Below are 24,906 nucleotides of genomic sequence, written 5' to 3'. Positions count from 1 at the left end.
ACACGTTGGTAATTTCCTTACTAAAATTGTATATAGCTGGCATAGATGAAATATGTAGTATCTATGTACTACTTCTTCCCTAGCATATTCTAGCATCTTTCAACATTAATGAATAAATAATTAATGTTATGGAGAGGGTATTCATTAAATTAATTAATTTAAGCATCGCCTGATTATAAAAGACATATAGTTAATGTATGTCATGTTTTTCATGATTTCAAAGCACATTACTGTGATAGCACTGTTCAACAACCAGCAATGGGTAGGACTCACATGAATGATGCATGGCAGCCATTTTGTGCAAGGATAGTCGTGATCCAGCTGAAGTAGAGAACATATTGTTAGACTGGTAGTTTCTCTAAATGTTCATCAGTGATGTGTATGTCATCACGTATCGTCAATTTTACAGTGTATAGTGATATCAGTGTTTGAATTTTAGTACAGTTAACCCACCGCTAATTCTAAATATACTTTTTCAAATTACATATGATTAACAAGCTATCCATGGAGGGTTCTCTCAATCCATCCTTAGCTGTTGGTATTTACTTATATATAATAAGTAATATATAATTGGCTAATTAATAATAATAATAATAATAATAATAATAATAATAAATACAGCTGTGTAAAAATGGGCATTTCCTTATACAATCGCAGAAAACTGCTAAGGGTGCTGCTGTGCCCTCTGCTGTAAGAAGCAGGACATTGCAATGTGAAAATATTAATTTATTAATTAATTTAGTCTGAGTGTTATCACTTCTACCACCAATAGGTGGCAGTCTTGTTACGTGAGCGTCCCTTTTTTCGGACTATTTATGAAAAAAATACAGGGCTGGGTAAAGCTTGATGAAATCTTTGCTTTTCCAAGAAGATGCTTTATGTCAGGGCTACCATTTTATGTGTGTTCAGTAATTACAAATAGACAGATCTTGCTGTAGGTTAGAGAAAGGCCTTCTTTACTCTGATATGAAACATGAATTGTAGATCAGCCATGTAGCACAAAGAATGCCAAGCCTGCCAAGCTATGGGATCAAAATAAATGGGAAAATTGATTCCTAATACGCCTCTAGTCTTTGTTGGAATACACCTCTAACATATAGGACATCCTCGGAACATTGTATGGATGTACAATATCTAATGAGTAATAAGAGGGACTGAGAAGCAATTTGGAACAGCCACCATAGGACAATATGTAGCTAACACTGTGCTTTTGTCTGAGCCATTCGTATTCTTTCTTTTCACTGACATTTCCCCCGTCAAAACCCAGCCATTTCTGCTGATGTGCACAGCCTCTGACATGTCATCGGCTGTGTTAGAATTATAGAAACTGCTCCTTTCTCAGAGGCAGGGAGAGCACAGCTCGGTTTTAATTACACAGTGGGAGCACCCACTCCCGGAAGTGAAAAAAAAACATGGAATTTGAAACGACCACAGACTGTCAACCAAATATGGGCATTGAGGAAGGAATATACAGTACCAAAGCAATGGTAAGAGGTGTGTGGAGAAAGAAAGGAACTGCTCATGATCCAAAGCAGCCCCCCCCCCCTGTCTGTGAAACAAGGTGGAAGTAGGATTATGTCTTGGACATGTAAGGCTGCTACTGGAATAGGCTCACTACTCTTTATTGATCAACAGACTGCTGATGCAGTAGCTCTGATCTGAACCTCATTCTGCCTACATTGCCCTGTCTGCCAGGCTTCTGAGCATCGCCTGTTCAATCACTACAAACTGCCTTGTCTGTGCTGCTACTGTTTGCTGGCTATTAAACTTAGACTGTATGACTGTGAATAAATCTACCTATTCTGCCTTTTGGGAGTCTGCCCTTAGTTTCCAATAACCTGCCCCTGACACAGTCATTGAATGCAAAGGACTTGTAACCAACTATTAAATATGACCAATCAATTTTATTTGTTGTAGCAAAGGCGCAGTTTGTGGAAGGAAGCAGGGCAATCCAAGGACCACACCTACCTAAGTAGGCATACACGTGTAAAATTAGTCCAGGCTGTTAAAATGTGTGCTCATTTCCGCAGTAGGTGCCTGAGACCAGGGAACCACAGAGGAGAGAGTGGTGTTCGAGAGAGACAAGACTGAAAAGTGACAGAGCGAAGCAACAGTTTGGGTTTCATTTCTTTCTTTTGCCTTGATTATTACTTTATTAGTTTATTACTTTTACCCGGATCCTGTAAGGGTGACGGGTGAATATTTGATTTTATGTTTAGACTCTCACACTCTCTCCTTTCCCTGATTTGCTGAACATAAATAAAATGCTGGTGCAATCCGGACTTTCCAAATCAACCTGTGTCCAGCTCGTCTATCCCCCCCGGGGTGTGACATTTGTATTGTGGTCTTAAGATTTAAGATTATGTTAATTTATGTAATTATGTATGGTCCCCTAGAATGGGGGGTCTACATATAAAAAATGATGTAATTCCTACATAGATCATCCAAAATTAGAGCTGAAAGTCAGTCTGCACATGAACCACATATTAAGTTATTCATTTAAAATCCGATGTGCTGGAGTGCAGAGCCAAAACAACAACAAAAATTGTCACTGTCCAAATACTTACAGAGCACACTGTATAGGCTACAATATAAGATTGGTCCCCCAATCTACAACAAGAGCAATCTACAACTGGGGCTGCCACTATGCGTGTTTTAGTGAACTTTAGTGAAAAATGGAGACTTAGATATTAGCTTTGAAAGCCTTCAGATTGAAAATATATATTTTTTACTCTCCAGAACAATCAAACTCCCTCTCATATGAAGTATGAAGTACTGTATCTATTTGTTAGGATTTGAATCTATTTTATTTGTGATAGCTATAGATGATTTTCTTTAAGATTTGTACATCACAATCTGCAATAGAATGCCTGCATGGCCATTATTTTACTGCAGTTGAGACAGTAGTAATACACATCCCATTCTCAGACTAAACTGAACAATAATCACACCGTATCACTTGTTATGTCTACAGAGTGTTCCAAAAAAAGAAAGTGTTCCTTCAACTGTACATACATAGTCTGTGTGTGAATGAGACCCTGTATATAAAGGCCCAAATCAGAAATAACGCCATGATCACTACGGCAGAAGCACCAAACTGGCAGATTACTTTAAATACAACTGAAATTCAATGATAACAGCTTAAGACCCTGCCTCCTCAAACAACAAACAATAAATATTGGCTTCCCTGAGATCTATACAGTATTTATCTTAACATAGGGGACATTCAATTAAAATGTAATAAAATATATATTGAAAAAATGTTTTTGTCATCAAATACACTTGAATTATATCAAAGAAATTTAAAATACTTAAACTTAAATATACTTTTTCTCCTGGGTCTCAGTAGGTTAAGAGAATCTTAACTCATGTTCTGGCAACCAAAAACTTGGCAGTACTGGCAATGAACACTAGCACAGTAATTGGATAATGGTGGTGCAGCTTTGCCAAGTAAACATTCTGCAGTTTGAATCTGCATTTTATTTTCCCCTGTTTCTAGTTCCCTGCATGATGCAATCTCAGACATGTGTCTAAGACATTTCCTTGCCCTTTTCATTATTTTTATTTCTTATGTTATTTTTATGAGTATGAATGTGTTCGATATCAATACAGGAAATTAAAATGATGTGTATGGATTAACGCTCATGTAGTCTTAACATTCTGTATACTCCCCTTAAGAAATGACCCCCTCAAATAAAGAAGCTTGAATTCCTATTTTTCAAATCTATTTTGCATGATGAAACAACCTCTCACTCATCACAAACTTTGTCATCAAATTTCAAAAAGATCATTTAGGGGGTTTTCTCTGCTGTTAAACATAGTGGAGGGTCATTTTTGGCCCTTAAGACAACACAAGGGTTAAGACTAGTATAGCACTCACAGCCAGTGGTAATTATTAAGACAATGGGTTATGGGAGGCAGACATTGGGCAATGGAGGCTTCCGATTGAGGTCATCTGCAATTAAAACAGGCAGAATCCCAGACAGGAGGTTGCTGTTGTCTTCCTCTTGTGTATACATGCATTGTATTTTTGGTGTTTCCCTTGAATACACTCTGAAGCTCTTAAATCATTGAAAGTTTGAGTGAGTCATGTGTTTGGAAAGGGATACCGCATAGGGAGGTAGTAATACAGTAATATGCTGGTATAAAATGTACGATACATGGTGTGGATTATATGCTGGAATTTAATTTCAGAATATATTGGGGGGACTCTGTATACAAAGGGATGCAATTCCTATACATGGATGACCTGATATGGATGTAAATACCCTCAAATGATAGGTGATAGTTCACACTTTAATCTCATATTCATTGTTTCATTTCAAATCCAATGTGTTAGAGTACAGAACCAAAAGAATACAAATCATAACGCTGTCCAAATACTTTTGGACTGCACTGTAGTCTAATTCATAAATACAGATTTTAGAATAAAATAGCACAATGGTAGGGGAGAGTGGGGTTGGTTCGCACACAAACAGCTTTTTTCTTGTCCTTTGAAGGTCATAGACACAAATATGTAACATCAAAATGTTAGTTTTCTTGTACTGCACTAATCTATTATGCTAAAACATCACTCATTGTTTTGTGAGGTAAACATTTCAGTTTTGTAGTATCAAAAGTAAAAATAAAAAATGTCTTCACACTAAACATATGATTTTACATATTACAAATGCCTTACTTCCAGGTGAATATAGATAGGAATAGGCTACATTTTGATTTAAGATTTGAAAGTCTGTAATGAGGGATGTTAGCTGGGCAACATCATATTTTCAAAGCAATGGTTCCCAATGTGAGTAGTGAGTAGTGAGTAGTGAGTATTCATATATTAAACATGATTAAATATACAGTAATTACATACAAACCCATGTCCCTGTGTGTGTGAGTGGGGCTCTGAGCACAATATTGTGATTACTGTTCCATCAGTCACACACAAACATGCATGGGCGCAGGCACACAAAGTCCATCAGCCTGATCTACATGCACACTGGTTTACACACACATGCAAACGCAAATACATACACACGCACAAATGCACACACACACAAATGCACACATATACACACATATGTACCCACACGAGAGGAAAGAGAAAGGGAGATCAAAAGGAGAGAATAGTAGGCCTATAGGTATGGCATTTCTTTTGATAAACTGGTTCAATATACTGTTTGGTTTCAACTCTATTTTACATTATATTTATTATACACTTTATATTATATATATTTATTATATTTATGCTACTGTAATACTGCAACTTGTGAAAAGTGTGAAAACAATCCCGGTCTCCCCTACTTCATTCAATACCATTTATTTTCATTGCTTTCCTTTTCCTGTTTTACCGTGATTGGGTACTTTTTCAGTAATATTTGCTACCAAACCATATAAATAATCCAATCTACGGTAATAATCTCATAATAGATATTCTCTGTCACAATATGATAAAGTGGGTCAACATTCAAATGAAATTAAACTATCTTGCAGGAGGATGCCACGCTGTTACTGAAATCCTCTTTTCCTGTCGTGGGAGAAAGTTCACGCTGTCTGTGCTCAGCGGTTTTGCACCCTATAATATTCTCCTAAAATACTCTCTCGGTTTAAGATGGACTGCAGAGAAAAGGCGATCGGAAGCACTCCCAGACCACCGGCGCATTCCGGAACTTACACACCTCCAACAGTCCGTGGTAGACGGAAAACGGGGGAGAGCTGAGCTGACGCGAGGAAGCGATGCCTTCAGCTGAGATCCACAATAATAAATAGCTCTCTCTGGCTCCCGAGTTTAGTACAGTTTATGAACCTGGACTTGTCTGTTTCGGGATTTTACTCTGCAGACGACACGGGCTTGATTACTCTGTGCAGGGAACGGCTGCTCCGTTGTTGGATTAAGCGACGACATCGTAAACTCATCGACCGAGAGAGGTACTACAAGGGGCGCTAGTGCTTCAATTTATATTCATGTCAACTCATATCTGTGGTAGAAAGAGTGACTGGATTGCTGTCATGGAAAGCAGCAACACTACACATAGCCTAGATCAGGCTAAGATATGCATGTATGCCTGTTTATTCATTGCATATTTACAGCATATCAACAGCACATGTTACACACTATCACAGTGTGGTTTGTTGCATGTCATAGTTCTTAACTAAATCAAATGTTTACAAATTGGATGTAATAGCTGCTAAGTCTGAGGGATAAAAGTGTCATAAATTGAGGCTATGTCATTGATGTCCAGTGCAGTAAATGACAGCTGTTGTGTTTATTACAGGATGAAGGCTACCATGGTGATTGTTTGCCTGCTGGGAATTGCTTTTGCTAACCCTGTGAGCATGTTTTCATCAATAAAATAAACATGTTCAGAATATTATCAATATATTCATTATATTAATGTGGATTATTTTTTGTAATATGTTTCTCTGGTTTCTTTTTTCATTGGACAGATACACCAGGAAGATGCTGTAGAAGGAATCGTCCAAGAGGCAAACACAGTGAGTTAAATATTTCATGCATGGGATGAAGGTTTAAATTTTTTGTTACTCCCACTGAGCTGTGACTTAAAACGAAAAGACTGATCACACTCAACAGCTATTTTCTTGAGGAGATAGATTACTTATTGTTTATCTCTTTTTTTCAATCTTACCCTCATGGTGCGTTTTAAACTATGGATAACACAAGTAACTCCTGTAATTCAATAAATCCTAGATTCAAAAGGAGTCTGGAAAATGACTGGAAAATGATATTGCGGAAGAAAATACATTTCGTTTGTAAGAATTATGGATTAGACACCATCATGGTTAGTTTCTGACAAAGTTTCTGACCCCAGACTGTCTTTGACTGTATTGGTCTGCTGCTTTTTCTGAATGCGCACAGAGACTAGACATGGAAAATTAGGGAGGGCAAACAAACAAACAACTGTCTGGCTCTCCCATTGAAGGGGTTTAGACCATATTATTGATGTAATTGGTACCTGCACCAAACCCCTGGTTTACTCTGGAGGAGCAGTTCTACAAGACTGCTCCAGCGCAAGCAGGCATCTTAGGAGACACCTACATAGTTTTCGTTTCCACAACTTTCTGAATGCAAGAGTCAGCAAACGTGAACTGCATTCTGTAAAGTGGGGTACTATGAAGCATTTGAGGGCTATGTCAGCCATGGCTAACACAGCCGTTCAGTTCCTGGTCATTCACAAGCTATCCCTCGTATTAGTGAATTAATGAATAACTCTCTGTGACAACACGCAGAGAGCTGAAAAAGAATACTGAATTTATTCAGGCAGGGAAAGGATTACATGAGAGATATGCTGTGTCTGTCAGGATGGAACTACAGTCTGCAGACACTGCAACTCTCCTGAGTTTAGTAGCAATGCTCTATAATTAGTGGATCACTTGTGAGGATTAAAGCATAATCAAATCCAGAGAGAGATTTTCAGCGGTCCAAAACCTTCCCCATTTTGAGCATATTCCTGGTCTCACTGAGGGAACATATGGCACAGGATACAGTTGGGCTATATTGATTCCAGAAAAACTAAGAAACTTTTATGTTAGCACTTTATGTTACGTTATGAGCTAACCACAATGATGTGGGTGTTGAACTTTGTATTACATTTTGCATAAATAAATGTAATTTGCCTTTCTTTCTTTCTTTGTTTTGCACAAAATGACATACTAGATTAGCATAATGACACAAATGGGTTTAATTTCTCTACTCCACTAAAGTGCATCTGAAATTGCAGGTCATAGCACTGCTGAATGTGTGAATATTTCAGAGTTATAAAGAATGTGTCTGTGTTAATGTAATCCACAGACCCAGAGCTCCTCAGCAGGGCTGTCTGCTGAACTTGAATCTGCAGAACATAAGGTAGGTTTAAACACCTACAGGCAAACATTCTGTCACTCACTGTGAGACTTTGGGAGGGTCTGCAGTATAACCGCTGGGTTCCTTTGTCCATTTTAGGATTTATTTCAGGATATAATTTCACTGAGAAAATACATTTTTTAATGATTATAAAAACATACTGTGTTACTCCACTATCTAACTTAGATTAATGTACAATTTTGTCCAATATATATATTTTTAAATGATTTTCATACGTTTTAGGGCTCACAAGAAAATACTTCAGAAAGTAAGGTAAGTTGACTCAAACTTTAAAATATATATCCTGTCACTCAGATTACATAAATAACATAGTAAGAGGAGTAAAATTACATTACATTTTATGTTCACTAAAATGTAAGTTAAATTCATATAAAAAATAATTAATTCATTAATTAATCTTTCGTAATTATTAATTTCCATCATCAGACATCAGAGGAAAGCAATACTTCAGAAGACAAGGTAAGTTCACAAATCTATGGATTTAAAACCTCACAAGCAAGCAAATAAATAAATAAAAGCAGTGTCACTATTTGCAGCCATCGTGCATGCATGTGCTGTAAAGGACTAAGAAGCAGGTATAAAATAATTCCAAATCATAGTTTACAATTATCAGAGTGAAAAAAATACATCCGTTGTTCTTAGATGACAAACTTTTCATTTGTCAGCCAGAGATGAGACCTGGCACCCTATTTCCAATTAGAATGCTTTAAACTGATCTCATAACAGCATGTATCTCATTTGTTCAGAAGTTCTCATAGTTGTTTGTTTTCCTTTTGCCTTTCAGACGTCTGAGTCCAGGGACACCACAGATGAGGACAAGGTCAGTCACAAAACTTTTCGGTCCTTAACTGTGTTAAGGCTGGACACACGATGCGTTCATTTGTAAATTGGTTCCCATATTTTGTGTATTGTAATGCCCCCTCTTTTACATCCGCAGACTTCTGAAGAGAGTGAAAGCCATTCTCGTGAAAAGGTATTTGTCATCATCTTTCATGTCATAAAATAGCTCATTTCAACCTGGGCTGAACAAGTAACAAATGTAGTCAAACCAGTGTTGGCCTAACAACCAGCTCAACATGAGTGTTTTTGCATTTCTTTGGTCACTGCCTTCTCTGTGATGTTGAAATTTTAAAGCCACCTCTTTAGAATGATTCTAAAGGATTCATGATATCATTTTGTTATTTGACCCTTTTCTCCATGCCAGTAGATTATAACATTGTCTCTGTGGCTGAGCCAGTGACCCTGTGGTTTAATGTGCCTTAACAGAGTGATTCTAACGAGGATGGAGACACCAGAGATGACAGCAGAAGCAGTGAGGAGATCGTGAGAAAGGTAGGTAGAGGGCCATACTGGGGACCAGTTACACTTGTGTGAATTATTAAATAGACTGTTAAACCAGAAAACATTTAATACACATCTTTTTGATTTCCCTTTAGATATACAATTTAAATGCAATGTGGAGTACTTGCAGGACAAACAACACCGTATTAGTTATGCTACATATAATATACATTAACTATAATTAGTGGAAGTGTGTACATCCCTGTCTCAGACAAGCATATACTATACAAGCATACACTTATGTACACACATGCACCTGATAGTAATAAAATCAAAAAATTTTGAAAGCGTGCTTAAAAGGGCTAAAATCGATGTGTGTATCGATCGCGCAGAGCTGGGTCGGGGTGTTCAAGATCAATCTGAAGAGCGAGGAAGACAGCAGCATGAGCAACAGCACCAGCCAGGAGGACTCAGAGGAGGCAGCCGACATAGACACCAGCGACCCGACCAGCAGCACGGAGAGCCACCAGAGCGAGGGCTCCAGGGAGTGCGGGGAGAGTGACGCCAGCCCGGACTGCCAGCACTCTGACAGCGAACAGAGCCAGAGCCAGAGCCAGAGCCAGAGCCAGTCCGCTGAGTGCCTGGAGACGGACAGCATGGACTGCAGCCGCAGCAGTGAAGAGCGCTCCTTCGAGGACGACCAAACCCACGACTCCGTCGGGGACATGCTGGCGCTAGACGACGAGGAGAGGGAGCTTCACATGTGGTGATGCGTCCACACGCGGGACTCTGGGCTTCAAAGACGCCAACGCACTCTGGGAGACGGCTCAGGGCTCGGCGAAAACCTCCTATTTATTTAGGCCAGGACCACAGCATCCACCCCTAAATCCAGTAGCAGATCCAGGCAGGGCAGGGCATTCCGGCAGTAGTGTTTATAGTATTTCAGTGCTTATGGTTTCCTTCTACTCCAAATGGGTGTTTACTATTGTGGGGAATTAGTTTTAACCTTGAAAATATTTACCTCAGGTATCTTATTTCATCTGTGATGTTAAAATATGCTGTCAGTGTTATTGCTATGGGAAGCACCATGAATTGTGTACATGAATGAACCAGGCGTGAGCTGTATGGACATGCCATACAGTGCTGGGAAGGAGATACATGGTTACATTAACTTGCTCACATTGTGTTAATCACATGTCATATTCAATTATTTATTCTAAATTAATTTAATTAACACATTTCTTTTCAGAAATGTGAAGGTTAATTTACCTTTAATTCGGCATATTCAGAATGAGCACTGTGATCTGTTTTTCATCAATCAAAAGAGGTTCATTGTAAATCAAAGACTGTTGTGGAGCACAGTGTAACAAACTCGCGCTCCTTACTGCCTTCCAGTTAAAAGTGTTTGTAATTGTTATGTTCAACATTGGCAAAGGCCTTCCTGCTTTGGTGAGGATACAGGAAATGACATCACCACCCATGTAAGCACCACAAACTATAAAAATACACATGGATCGGAAAGAGTAGATGGTAAGCATTTTGCCTTAAAAATAGAAACTATTGTTTTGCACAATTATGTATGTGGCGTGATATTATTCAAAATGCATTAGGACAAAATAATAGCTTGATCAATGCTTTTATGTGCATTTATACCAGATGTGCATCTGAAATGTAATTCAAACTGAATTTGTGTCTGTGAGTATTATAACATACCTTTATAGTATTTATTTGCAGCTTTTTACAGTATATAAAAAACTATACCAGGAATCCTAAATATACTGTATTGTATGTATGTATTTAAGAATATTCATTAAAGTGTGTTTTAAATCTGCCACAATTACTCGTTTTCGTCAAAATGTTTTTCTTAAAATGGTAAGCAGCATTTCTATTTTTGCGCTAGTTGATTTCTGGAGAAAAAGTAGAATATTTTTATAATGTCCTAATATACATTTTAATGTAATCGTTTTTGACATTGGGACTAAGTCGTATAATTTTGGCTAAATGCCCAAATTAAAATAAATAAATACACAGTTTTAATACTGTGAAATGAAATGAAATAATACTGAGGATAAATGAAAATGTTTGCTGATAAAATACATTAAAAGTTTTCTTCCAAACATGTGGAACACAAGTAATTTCTGTAACCTCTGGGTCAATTGGATTTCAGTTAATTAATTCAACTGAGGAAATTAATTTAAATTTAGTTCTCAAATTGAAAAAGAATGGCAGTGATATTATTACTTTTCTCAATGAATTTAATTTATTTTAATTTCCAGGATTGATTGATTCAAATGGAAATGATCCCATCTATAGATAGATTTCCAGTACAAGAATGAAAACATGGCTCATACACACTCTAACTGTGCGTGCTTTAAAGCTGGCCGCACCCTCTCTGGGATTACCACAACTACCGCCTAACTGCCACCTCAAACAAATAAGTCTTTCAGTAGTTTGGAATTACAGGTAGTGGTTGATTCAGGTAAATGTATTTGCTGTGAAAACATTTTTGTTCATTAGCTTAACATGAGCATAAACATGAACTCTGGTGATTTATGACTGATCATTAGCTTAACATGGGCAACTTAACGACTTACCTCCCACATTCTGAAAATAATCAACAGACAGTCATTACAGTGTTCAGTGTGTTGGATATGCAGCTCTGACACCATTAAGGACTGGGCAGGCTTCAGCTTTGGAAAAATAAAACAACAAAAAAAGTCCTCATCAAGTATGATTACATCTCACAAAGGAACAAAAAAGTTTCCTTTTAAAGTTCCATATTCAATGTAACGTAAATAAACAGATTTTCGAAAGGCCTTGCCAATTATGTACTGGTATTGTACAAACACCAATAATTAACACAGCACTAACAACTTAAAGATTCAAGGCACATGGGTAATTTCCATGGGTCAAAAACGGTCATTTCCATATGGAATAAAACAAGAAAACAATGATTATTTGCATTCATTTTTACTAGGCTGGCATAATTGTTTTATGTATGTGTGTGTGTGTGTGTGTGTGTGTGTGTGTGTGTGTGTGTGTGTGTGCGTGTGGAAGAGAGTGCTATGGTCAGATGAGACCAAAATTGACCATACACACCATCATGTATGGCAGCAAAAGATGAATTCATACAAGGAGAAACACCTCGTACCTACTGTCAAATATGGAGGTGGGTCATTGGAGATGTTTTGAAGATGTTTTGCCAGTGGTCCGGGGGCACTATTTAAGATCAATGGCACAATGAATTCAGAAAAGTACCAGGACATTTTGGCAGGTACTTGTTGTCTCTGTTAGGAAGCTGGGATTGTACTTGGTGGTCCAGCAGGACAATGACTCAAAACATACATCAAAATCCACACATAAATGGTTAAGTGAAAACAACATCCTGCAATGACCATCTCAGTCTCCAGACTCAAACCCCATCAAAAACCTGTTCATAAGTGCAAACCCAAGGATATCAATGATTCTGAAAAGTTTTGCATGGAGAAATGGTCAAAGATCCCTCTAAATATGTTCTCTAACCTTTCACAAATTATAGGAAGAGACATTCTGGCTGTCATCTTTGCCATCATTGTTTGCACAGTGTATTAAACCAGTGGTGCCAATAATTGTGAAACCAGTTTTTGAGGAAATACATTTTTTCTTTTTAAAATGTAAGACTTTTTGTTGATTCTATTGAATCATACTACTTGAAAACTACTTGACACATGTTGTAAAATATGTCAGTAACAGTATTATTTTTTGGTGGACAGTATTTTTTGTGCACTACACAATATGTATACAATTAATGCATTGGCTAAGGGTAAATTAACAACACTGTACAATAATCACAGTAATTATAGTTCTCTGGTGGCCCACTGACATCATTTTCACAATGGTATCTGAATAAACTACAGGTGAAGTTCACGGAAATAAAGGGTTAACCCTGTAGCCTTAATCACTCTCCGTTCCCCTGGAAGACCTCTATAATTAACACTAACTGCATCAGCAAGTGACCTACAACCCTGCAATAAAAAAGGTGTTTCTTTAGCAGGACAAATGTGACCTGTTCAGAAGTAGCCGACTGCGTCGTGTAGCTCATCTCTGCTTCTTTTATTGAGAGTGGTGGGAACAACATTGCACTCTTTTGAACTCGAAGGAAAGGCCTTAGAAGGTAAGCATTCCATCGATGCAAACTCTATTGACTCAATTATTGTGTGTGGGTACAGTCTGCTTTGGTGAGGGTTCATATGTGGCACTAAAAAGTTAGACATTAAAAAGCATAGTGTGTGTATGTTTTATAACACTGTTTCTTACCAACAGACAGAACACCTTGATTGGAATTATTCCGTGCTGACAAGTGCTGATAGATCATGTGATCCTGAAGAATCGAGTAAGTCACAAAAAAGTCATTCACCCATAAAAATGTATGTATACTCATGTCTGTTCACCTGTCTGTACACCAGTACATGTGAAGCACAAGGTCAAGATTGGTAGCTCTGCTGAATACATTTGGTTTGATATAAAGATAAATACAGTAATTCTGTGTGCAAGGCTAAGACTGATTTGACTAAGAGATGAACTCTTTATGTTTCTTTTTGAAAGCTTACAGGACTTCACAATACTTTGAACTGTTTGTTTGTGAATACTTCTTAATTAAGTATATTAACCATCAATTATATTATATGACATCTACAGTGTCTAACAATGAAAATTGCTTTGGTATTCATCTGTGTCCTGGGAGGAGCTGTTGCCTTTCCAGTGAGTATACATCAGATCACATAATTTCCTTTATGCGGGACGAGTAATTTTCTAATTATACATATTCAACATGTTCTATTCCATGTTCTGTGTAGGTGCAGAGACGACATCTACCCAGATCGTTTAGCTATGTGTACTACACGGTGAGTAGTACACTTTTCCGTTCTGAAACACACGTCACACAGGTCACAGCTTTGCATCTCCCCTTATTGTACATATTTTATGAAATACATAATCCATAAGGGTAGTGCTTCCTTAAGTGTATTGCATTATATTGTATGGTATGCAATTACAACACTTTATAAATCAGCCAATACATGATGGCAGTGTAATTGGCTGCAATGGTAAAAGGAACTGGGCATATGACTTGCGTGGTTGATTCCCTACTGGAATACTGCTGTTATATCATTGATCAAACAACTTAGCCAAAATAGTTTTCATAAAATAAATTGTTTAGTAAAAAATAAATAAACGCATGTCTACTTTCCTACTTCAGCTGGTTCAGTTTCAATAAACATGGTATGACTGTTTGTGTTGCAATAATGGGTCTTTATCACTAGATGACAGCAGATGCGGCAACATTTACATAATCATTTTTAGCAGGCATTCTTACAAAGGGCTTCTGATTAAAATTTTCTGCATTCTTCAAAACACTTTATGTTTTAGTTGTATAGTCGAAGCATGGAGATATTTATTCTTGAGTAGCACAAGGCTGTTCTTCAGTGTTGCCCTGAAATGGGATACAATTTCCGATTAGTTTGAAGCAGGCAGTTATTGTATCTCATTTCTCTTTTCCTATGAGTCAGCGATGACTCTACACAAAGCCAGTAGGTTATGAATCAGAAGATGTAAATGTACCATTTCACACAATCCATGTGTCTCTTTGAATGCAGTCCTTGAATGTACAATATCTGAATAACATCATTGAAAAGGAACATTCATCAGATATTACAGTATTCAGCATAATGGAAACTAAATTTGATTGGGGCATTTGAATTGATAAGGCTCATGATTGCTCTCCGCATTCCAGGATGACTTTGGTGAATCAGTCCTCGAGGACTTGGTGGAGGATGAAGGAATCAGAGTGGGGGGAGCCACTGTAGAAGATGATGGACTAGGTGGAGAAGGATACGGTGGAGATGGAGAACAAGGAGAGGTAGAGAGTGAGATAGGGAGAGAGGGACCAGGGGATGAGAGTGCAGGAGATGATGGAACGCAAGAAGTGGGAGAAAGCGAGGAAGATGAGGATGAGAGTAAAGAGGGGGAGGAAAATGGGGAAGACAGTGAGGGTGATAGTAAGGACAGCACAGATGACGACGCTGAAGGAGGAGAAGAAGATGGAGGAGAAACTGAAAGAAAGGAAAAAGGGAAAGATGGTGGTGGTGAAGATGGCTCAAAGGTAAATTTGTTCTTCTTCTGATGGAAATGGACTTCATACAATGTACAGCAGGAAATTTCAGTGGTGTTAATGAGTTGTTCTCTGTTACAAATACGCTTTTGTTACATTTAATAAGAAACTAAAAAGATTAAGACCACGGTATAAAAAAGGGTGATACTATGTGATAGCTCACTTTCAGTAACTTAAAAATATATATATCTTCATGAGTAAAACAACCCAATATGTTTTTACTTATGAAGCTTATTGATTGAACAAACCCTTTTAAAAAATAATTCACACTCAATTTCTGTCTTCTAGGGGAGGGGAGATGCTGATGGAGACATTGATGGAGGCAGTGATGACACCACGGATGAGGACAGTGATAGTGAAGAGTCTGATAGTGATGAAGGAGAGAACAACAGTGAAGATGGCGGAAAGGAAGAGGCTGAGGGAAATGTTGATGATGTAGAAAATGAGAGTGGAGAGACTAAAGAGAATACTGACAGTGATAGTGAAGAGAGTGAGGAGAATACTGACAGTGCCAGCGAAGAGAGTGAGAATACTGACAGCACAAACAGTGAAAGTGAAGAGACTGGGGGGAACAGTGAAGATACAGGCAGTGGTGGGGAGCAGATTGAGGAGAATTCTGGCAGTACAGAGAATGGAGGTGAAGATACTAAAAACACAGACAGTGATAGTGAAGAGAGTGAGAATACTGACAGCACAGACAATGATAGTGAAGAGAGTGAGAATACTGACAGCACAGACAGTGATAATGAAGACAGTGAGGAGAATACTGACAGCACAGACAGCGATAGTGAAGAGAGTGAGAATACTGACAGCACAGACAGTGATAATGAAGACAGTGAGGAGAATACTGACAGCACAGACAGCGATAGCGAAGAGAGTGAGAATACTGACAGCACAGACAGTGATAATGAAGACAGTGAGGAGAATACTGACAGCACAGACAGTGATAGTGAAGAGAGTGAGAATACTGACAGCACAGACAGTGATAGTGAAGAGAGTGAGAATACTGACAGCACAGACAGTGATAATGAAGACAGTGAGGAGAATACTGACAGCACAGACAGTGATAATGAAGACAGTGAGGAGAATACTGACAGCACAGACAGTGATAGTGAAGAGAGTGAGAATACTGACAGCACAGACAGTGATAGTGAAGAGAGTGAGAATATTGACAGCACAGACAGTGATAATGAAGACAGTGAGAATACTGACAGCACAGACAGTGATAATGAAGACAGTGAGGAGAATACTGACAGCACAGACAGCGATAGCGAAGAGAGTGAGAATACTGACAGCACAGACAGTGATAATGAAGACAGTGAGGAGAATACTGACAGCACAGACAGTGATAATGAAGACAGTGAGGAGAATACTGACAGCACAGACAGTCATAGTGAAGAGAGTGAGAATACTGACAGCACAGACAGTGATAATGAAGACAGTGAGGAGAATACTGACAGCACAGACAGTAATAATGAAGACAGTGAGGAGAATACTGACAGCACAGACAGCGATAGCGAAGAGAGTGAGAATACTGACAGCACAGACAGCGATAGTGAAGAGAGTGAGAATACTGACAGCACAGACAGTGATAATGAAGACAGTGAGAATACTGACAGCACAGACAGTGATAGTGAAGGAACTATGGAGAATACTGACAGCATCAATGATAGTTGGGAAGACACTGAATACTGATTGTACAAACCATGATGACAGTGAAGAGATTAAGAAAAGATAAGGGTACAGTCAGTGACAGTAGGCCTAAAGCATTTTCGTTCAGTGAACATACAAACATAATGGACTGTAGTTACAATTACAATTGTCAAAAAACAGACTTCAAATGTTTTATAATACCAAAACTATTTATATATTTGTAACTGTATTGTCCTCCACCTCCCCTAAGGGTTATGACCTGTCTAAACATTTTTCAATAGGCCCTCAGAGTTATGACTTTGTCAAGTCTTGCTTTTCTTTAGTGAAATAAGAACTTATTTCCAAGGTTCCTCCAATCCCTCTCAATCGATTCTTGCTTTCTCTATCCATCCACATTTTTATCATGGGTTTTAGAATAAGTAATACAGAAATAAAATATGATTGTAAATATATATTAGAATTAGAATTGTTTATATGAATGGAAAACAATCTTAAAATAGTTGGTTTATATTTGCTACTGTCTGTCATGGAACACGTTGTATATAACATCGACATGATCTTTTGCTTGATCTTTGCTGCCTCATTTTGTGAATAAAGCTTTTTTTAATATAACTGCTTGTTCTTGTTTGACATTCCAATATTTTTATTTTCACAATTTGAAACCTAACTAACTAAAGGTGAGAATAGGGCGTCGTGCCATGAGGACAATAAACAGACACTATAAATTGGCTTGAGGCAACGCATATTCTGCATAGTCCGACAGAGCATAACAATATACCTCAGTGAGCACTTTATTAGGTAGACCTGTACACCAGCATCTTAATGCAAATATTGAGTCAGCCAATCGTGTGGCAGCAACTAAATGCATAAAAGCATGCAGACATGGTCAAGAGGTTCAGCAGTCAGAATGGGGAAGAAATGTGATCTAACGTGGAATGATTGTTGATGCCCGACAGGGTGGTTTAAATATCTCAGAAACTGCTGATCTCCTGGGATTTTCAACAGTCTCTAGAGTTTGCACGGAATGCTGCGAAAAACAAACAAAGAACACCCAGCAAGCAGCAGTTCTGTAGACAAAAACATAAATTACAACAGTGGCATGTTGTGGTATTATACCTTTTAGAAATAGAACGCAAGCATGTGTCGGGCCGGTTAGCTCAGTTGGTTAGAGCGTGGTGCTAATAACGCCAAGGTCGCGGGTTCGATCCCCGTACGGGCCATCATCGTTTTCTCGCAGTAGATACGGTTTTTATAAAATTAGTGTGCATAGATGTTATGTCAGAGCATTTTGGGGGGAAATAAAACATATTAGGCGCTGTGCGAGTGGAAAAATCGGCCCGCAGAAAAAATAATTAGAAAAATTTGAAAATATAGGCATCACTAGGGGGCGACTTCATATCACTTGGCGAAACTAATAGCTCGAAAGCTGGCCCCGTGTTCTCACCTGTAGTCGACGTAATGCAATTGTCTTGAACCCTACGCTTCAATAATGAGATAGGCTATAGGCTACTTATTGAGTTTAAGAATAAACTTTTTTGGCTTCAGGTATATATTTTTTAGTTTTAGGAGTTCTAGAATGTGTCGCCTTGTTCCCTACAGCAGAAATAAATTGTTGGACAATTCGTGAGAGATGTATTCGTTAAGAGTGGTACAATAGCCTAAATGACGTTATATGTTATGTTATTCGTATCTGTCCATTATAGTCCATATGTTCATATCAGTTTTTTCCTCGTGAGAAATACGCCGCTCGAGTAGCCTATGGTACATGTTGTACTGCTAATTTTTTGCATATACTACCACTTTAACAGGAACGCGCTGCAGCTCTTGCTTGCTTTGTAGTACGTCCCCTGCTCATAGTATTAACTCTAGTTGTATTCGAGTAGCTGAATAGTATAAAAACTTCTCCGTTTCAGCTTTTCAGAATATACGCGCAAGATCCTGCACCCCACATAGTAGCCTATTTTTACCAACTGCGTTGGTCGTGTGACACATTTAGCCTTTAGCTATAAATGCATATTTCATATGGTATTTAACAACCACACATTGTCGAACGCGTTAATTCAGCAAAGGCTAGCCGTATAGACATTGTTGTAATCAAACTCGAAGCAAAGTAGCCTACCAGAAAAAAACTCCGCGTTTTGGGGAAGTCCCTCAAGGAAATCCCCTTTAGTGTTGGAATATTATTTCGTAGGCTATTGAACCCGCAGATTACTGACTGAGTGTATATTTACCAAATCGTAAAGTGAGTGTGATCTGAAAAATGAAATGTTGACTGTGACTGTATAGACAGGACTGAAGGCTCTGATTTGTGGATTTGACCGAAAAGGATATGGAAAAAATAAAAGCGGAAAAAGTTGCAGTAAACTCCAAATTGCCTAGTAGCTACAGGCTGAACACTTCATATCAATGGACTGGACATGAAATGGACGGCACAATTGCAGATCTTGAAGCTAGATTGGGAAGATACGATGGCACATGTATGAAGGTGGACACAGAGGAATCTTTCGCATTGAAACCACCGAAATCTTTGTTGGGTTTGTGTAATGAAGCGAGTAATATAAACCAAAGTCTGCCAGATAGCCCTACAGAGACGCACGGTGTCCATAAATCGAAGACAAACAAACTTGTGAGTAGACCTTCATTTATAAAATCACAACGTACGTTTGATTATAGTCTAACGATGAACATTGTCTGATAATTGAAGTGTGGTTTCAGTCTATTTTTAATGTACGTGACAGGTTACCGCACACAAGTAGCCTGGTGTAGTCTACCTGTCACACGAATCGGAAGTTGAAATTAATATTTACCAGTCTTAAGCATTTTATGCGCAAAAGACTAAATCACAAGCCTACTCCAGAAATGTTGGGTTGGTTTGCAGTCGCCGTACTCCTACTGTTTCTACTGACTTTGACTTATAAACATAGCAAAATAAAATAGGCCTACTATTGAATATATTAACAATTATCAGAATAAATAATTCCTCATATTTTAGCAACAACGCAGGTGGATATAAAATGTAGGCTACTAAACTGCGAACACAGTCTAAAAATGAATACCCCGTACACTGTGATACGTATGCCTACTTCTGTGTTATTTTCAACAAATTTTGTGTCAAGGTTAGGCTACTATTTTTGTGTTATAAAGGGGGACCTTTAACATACTGTTTTGAAGGTAAGATAAAATGTGATATCCTAATTAACAAGACACTGAGGTGTTTTAAAAAAAGGACACGTTATGTGTTGTTTTTAACGCATCTGTTTTGAGAACGCAAAATCTTTTATTGATTGATCTGTTAACATGAATATAATTATGAAATATCTATAAAATAATTATAGCCCCATATAATCGTATAACAGCACAATAACTGTGCGAATCTAAATTAAATAATATTACATAAATGTATAAAAAGTAGGCCTAGTCTCTCAAGACGCAGACAATACATTTTGTACATTTCAATAGTCTTAAAACGGCTTAATTTGTAGCAGATTATAACTACATTGTATCTACAATTGTAGCACATTGTACCCAAATTGTAGTTTTCAACGCAGAATGTAACACAGAAGCAGTAACACAAGTGTGTTACTCCGTACTTATTTAGCCTACATACCGACTAATTTTCTTACGTATTTGCATGCTTATCTACTTTCTTTACTTACTTACTTACTTACTTACTTACTTACTTATTGACTTACGTTCTTATGTATTTACTTACTTATAACTTACATATTAACTCACTCACTGCCTCCAAATTGGGTATACGAGACTATGGGCCGGTTTCACAGACAAAGGTAAGGCCCAGTGTCAAGTGCTCCAAAATTCTACAGGACAATCCAATCAGATTTTATCATGAAATTATCTGTGTTCAATTAAACACCTTTTCATGGGTTTATGCATACAGTAAGATTAAACTAACTGACATATGAGGCCAATCGGGAATTGAGACCAATGTATCTTGTAAGAGTTTATTTAACACAACATTCATTGTGCTTGATCTTCTAGCCTCTTATTTGTGCAGTGGTTGCAATGGAAATTAAACCATTTAAATGTAAGTCACTCTAAATACACAAGACATAGATAGGCACAATACTGCCAGGGTCAATTGTGTTTCTCTTTCAGTGACAAAAAAAGAGAGAAATCGCAAACTCTCAAATGTTGGTGAATTTTGTCCCGTGTTTCAGGAGTTTGACTGCCGGCTGCATCATGCATGGGAGACCGAGCATGAGATATCAGGAATCGCAGATAGGCAGCTGCTCCTGAAGGAGTTTAGAAAGCAGACAACAGAGGAGCAGTGGACAATGAAGGATGAGCAGGACCTGTTCTGCAGCTCTCTGGATGAGGTTTCGCCAAACCAGCTGGCGGCCCAACTTGGGGCCATGATCACGGTGTGTCAGGAGCTGCTGAAGAGGCTGGAGAGGAAGAGGCAGGGGGATGGGTCTATGGAGAAAGGGACACATGAGCTGCCATTTAAACAGGTGTGTATAAACACCATTTGCCTATTAAAATACTATCTTCCCCAGAGTACATTTTATCTCAGTTGAATTAAATATAAAAACTGCTAGAGCTGTTTTCTTGTGTACTAGTAGTAATACCTTAATTGTAAGTAGGAGCAGTACTTGTGCTTAGTTATTTTTTTACTTGCAAAGTGACCATTGGAATTATTAACTGATTTTCAGTTTTTTCTCTTTACATTCTGTCAGTCTACTGATTACTCAAAAGCTGCTCATCTCAATACCTTAGTCAGCAAACTGAGAGAGGAAAACAAGGAGCTGAAGCAGAGAATTGCCATTGTAAGTAGTTTAATGTTTGGCATCATAATTCACTGCCTAATTTAATTTAGATATTTTTGTTTGTGACTTTAATGCCTCTCTGGCAGCTGCTGCCATGTGATTTCAACCAATGTCACAAAAGATTTTCTCTCTCTCTCTCTCTCTCTCTCTCTCTCTCTCTCTCTCTCTCTCTCTCTCTCTCTCTCTCTCTCTCTCTCTCTCTCTCTCTCTCTCTCTCACACACACACACACACACACACACACACACACACACACACACAGGTCGAGAACCTTAATTCTGAATGGCAGAAGTATGACCAGGGCAGAGAAGAGTATGTGAAAGGATTGTGCAAGAGACTGAAGGAGTCCGATCCCTTGGCTGGTGTGGGAGTGGCGTTGCGGGCAGGTGTAGGAACAGAAGCACTGGTGCAGCAGGAGATAGCGAGACTGAACTGCCTCCTGGATGAAAAGATGAAGGACTGCACTAAGCTCCGCAGAGAGCTGGAGGACTCCAGGAAGGAGTATCAGGAACACATCCAGGCCCTGAAGCAGCAGGTCATTCTCCACAGACGCGCAATCGGCTTGTGTCATAGGGCAGGAGCAAATGTCACACACTAATACAAACTTGATAAAGATGTCATTGATCTAAGAGTCTGATGGACCTAGCACATCATATGACACATATAAACATAAAACAGTAGTCCACATGAAAGACAAAAAAGTAGTGGACTGAGAAGGTTGTCAAAATAGCAGCAGTTTTCTCAACCAGGTGGACCAGGTTTAACTTGAATGAATTGTTTTTCCCATGCAGGCCCTCATTTATGAGGAAGACTTTAAGTGTGAGCGTGCCGATCGGGAGAGGGCGCAAAGTAGAATTCAGGACCTGCAACAGGAGGTGCTGCGCCTCCAACTGAAACTCCGCAAAAAACAGGCAAGGATCATGCCTGCCCTGCCCTTTTGAGTGATTGTTTTTCTGGGCATGCTCTGTGCGCAAGTGTAATCACAAAGCCAAACACGTGACAAGTTGTATCTTGCATTGAACAGGAGCGGGGAGATGCATCAGCCCTGTGTTGGGTGCATTTGGGACACAGGCTGTCTGCACACATACAAGTGGATGGCGCTGAGCCACTGATGACCAGCGCTGACCAGCCAGGACTGCAGCAGTCAAGCAGACAGTTGGCTACGGTTCGGAACAATAGCCAAGGCTTAATGGACCTACAGTGCCCATGATGTTGAAGGCACTGAGGACTACGATCACATAGCGGAGTAACTCAAAGCACTGTGAAGATTTATGGCAGGAAACAGGAAGTGACATTGAGACGTAGTTTGAGTACAAGCGCTACATGTCCCAAGACGTGACAAATTTCACCTCTTGACTTTTTTCAAAGAACTCAAGATGATACTGTAGAAAGGCCTTTTAGTTTCTTTGTACTGTTCTGGAGCATTGTGCTAATGCATTTAAGTACACTTTATGGACTTGGATTTGTAGACTTGAGGAATACACCTTTTTTAAGGCAGAATTCAGCACATGAAGCAGCAAAATTCATTTTACTACAGTCTCTGTGAAGATGGCTTGGTTCCGTGTAATTTTTCTGAGAATTATACTTCCATGGCACTTAAGTTAGTTTTCGTGCCAGAGGAAGCTCTAGAGACAAGTAATTGGACCGAACGCAAAGCTGCTCACCGAATATACCTCAGTAAAATGTTTTCACGTTTTCTGTCACAGTATTGTGAACTCTGTACATTCTTGACATAACAAGTGTGTAAAAATTACATAAGTTTAGTAAGTTTATTTATGATGCTGCCTATTTAACTGTGATGCTGGTTATGTAGATTTTCTTTTCTGTATTATATTTTGTTTTCAATGTTATAAATGAAACTTTTGTTGTATATATAATGTTATATAGTATTTAAATACAGTCCATCATGTCAGTATATTGCTGATTTAAACCCTTAAGTAGCAACCCTTTTCTTGACACGTGCTTGAAAATGACAAACCAAAAATAAAATGGTTACTATTCTTGAACCCTTTTGACTACAGGCATAATCTTGGTCATTTCTGAAAGGTAATGCTTCGGGGTTTTCCAAGAGTAATTACTGTAAATATTACTAAAACAAAGTTATAGAGGCTCAAACAAAGTGAGAGTATAAGCTTTTTTTCTCACTGAAAATAGTTTCTGTTTCTGACTGAATACAGATTATTGTAGCTGTGGCTGGTGTGCTTAGAAACACAATGTAGCCAAAAAATTATGCATTTTGCAAACTATACAATCCTGAAAAAAGTTTCCACTTCCCCCTGCCTGTCACCATTCCCCTTCCTGTCTGTCTCAACCGCCCTTTCCTCAGAAAAAGATTGAGATGATCATGAAAAATATATACCACCTTGTACACTAAGGTCCATTTATTGACGTTTTTGTCAAATACCCAACCCCCATCAACAAGTCAAACACATTCCACAATTTCACATGCTATTTATTATTCAAAAGCAGGTTGGCTCCTTATTTCAGCATACTGAATAATACGAGAATATTTTGAGAATGTATTTAGATGCTCATGTCACTGAAAGTTTCACCACATGCAGTATCATGTCATTTCAATGGAGGGAAGAATGGTGAAACTGATGTAGATTAGATGGCATGCATTTTGAAATATGGCAGCTTTTTTTTTTGCATATATATGAAAGATTCTACAGGTCCTAGAGCATCAGTATGTACCAGTACATACCAAGATATTTAAATAACAAAACAATGCACCCCCGCCCCTCCCAATTTACAAGATTTTAATTTTAATTTAAAAATGTTACTTTTGAATGCAATTCACTATCTGCTTATATAAGTACACACATAATATAGTAATATAGTATGAAATACGTGTTTACAAGTGAGACAAGTTTGTACAGCTTAAAGCATGGAAAAAACTGGTTTAAGCAGGTGGTTTTAATGTTGTGGCTGATCAGTGTATAATGATAAGCCCACAATTAAAAATAAAAAGAATAAACATTTTTGCCCAATGTTTGGTTTCAGTTTCCATGTGATAAGAAGCAAGTTATAAAATTATAGATAAGAATATATTCTTCAATATTTTAAAGTGGCTTTTAAAATAATATTTCAGTAATATACACTCACCGAACACTTTATTACACCTACATATTTATGCGATTATCTAATGAGCCAATTGTGTGGCAGCAGTGC

At 38.3% G+C, this 24,906-nt stretch overlaps 2 protein-coding genes and 1 non-coding gene across 3 annotated transcripts; all 3 read left to right on the top strand.

The window, feature by feature from the left end:
* The first annotated feature begins 5,697 nt into the window (after positions 1-5,697).
* scpp1 (secretory calcium-binding phosphoprotein 1) lies at positions 5,698-10,974 on the top strand. The gene is made up of 10 exons (XM_061246904.1): positions 5,698-5,913; positions 6,261-6,315; positions 6,433-6,480; positions 7,796-7,849; positions 8,090-8,119; positions 8,294-8,326; positions 8,652-8,687; positions 8,805-8,840; positions 9,134-9,199; positions 9,541-10,974. Exons 1-10 carry the CDS (start codon positions 5,786-5,788, stop codon positions 9,916-9,918), a joined length of 864 nt encoding a protein of 287 aa, XP_061102888.1. The 5' UTR covers positions 5,698-5,785; the 3' UTR covers positions 9,919-10,974.
* A 7,121-nt stretch (positions 10,975-18,095) lies between these two features.
* On the top strand, positions 18,096-18,169 carry trnai-aau (transfer RNA isoleucine (anticodon AAU)). The gene has a single exon. It is a non-coding gene; the product is annotated as a tRNA-Ile (tRNA).
* A 663-nt stretch (positions 18,170-18,832) lies between these two features.
* Positions 18,833-23,741, top strand: tnip2 (TNFAIP3 interacting protein 2). Its single transcript, XM_061246244.1, has 6 exons — positions 18,833-19,575; positions 21,128-21,421; positions 21,647-21,736; positions 21,998-22,270; positions 22,527-22,646; positions 22,760-23,741. The coding sequence occupies exons 1-6, from the start codon at positions 19,279-19,281 to the stop codon at positions 22,943-22,945; spliced, it is 1,260 nt and encodes a 419-aa protein (XP_061102228.1). The 5' UTR covers positions 18,833-19,278; the 3' UTR covers positions 22,946-23,741.
* The last annotated feature ends 1,165 nt before the right edge of the window (positions 23,742-24,906 follow it).

This window comes from Conger conger, chromosome 6 (assembly GCF_963514075.1).
Source record: "Conger conger chromosome 6, fConCon1.1, whole genome shotgun sequence".
NCBI classification, from domain to species: domain Eukaryota; kingdom Metazoa; phylum Chordata; class Actinopteri; order Anguilliformes; family Congridae; genus Conger; species Conger conger.
This window is presented reverse-complemented; position numbering and strand designations above follow the sequence as displayed.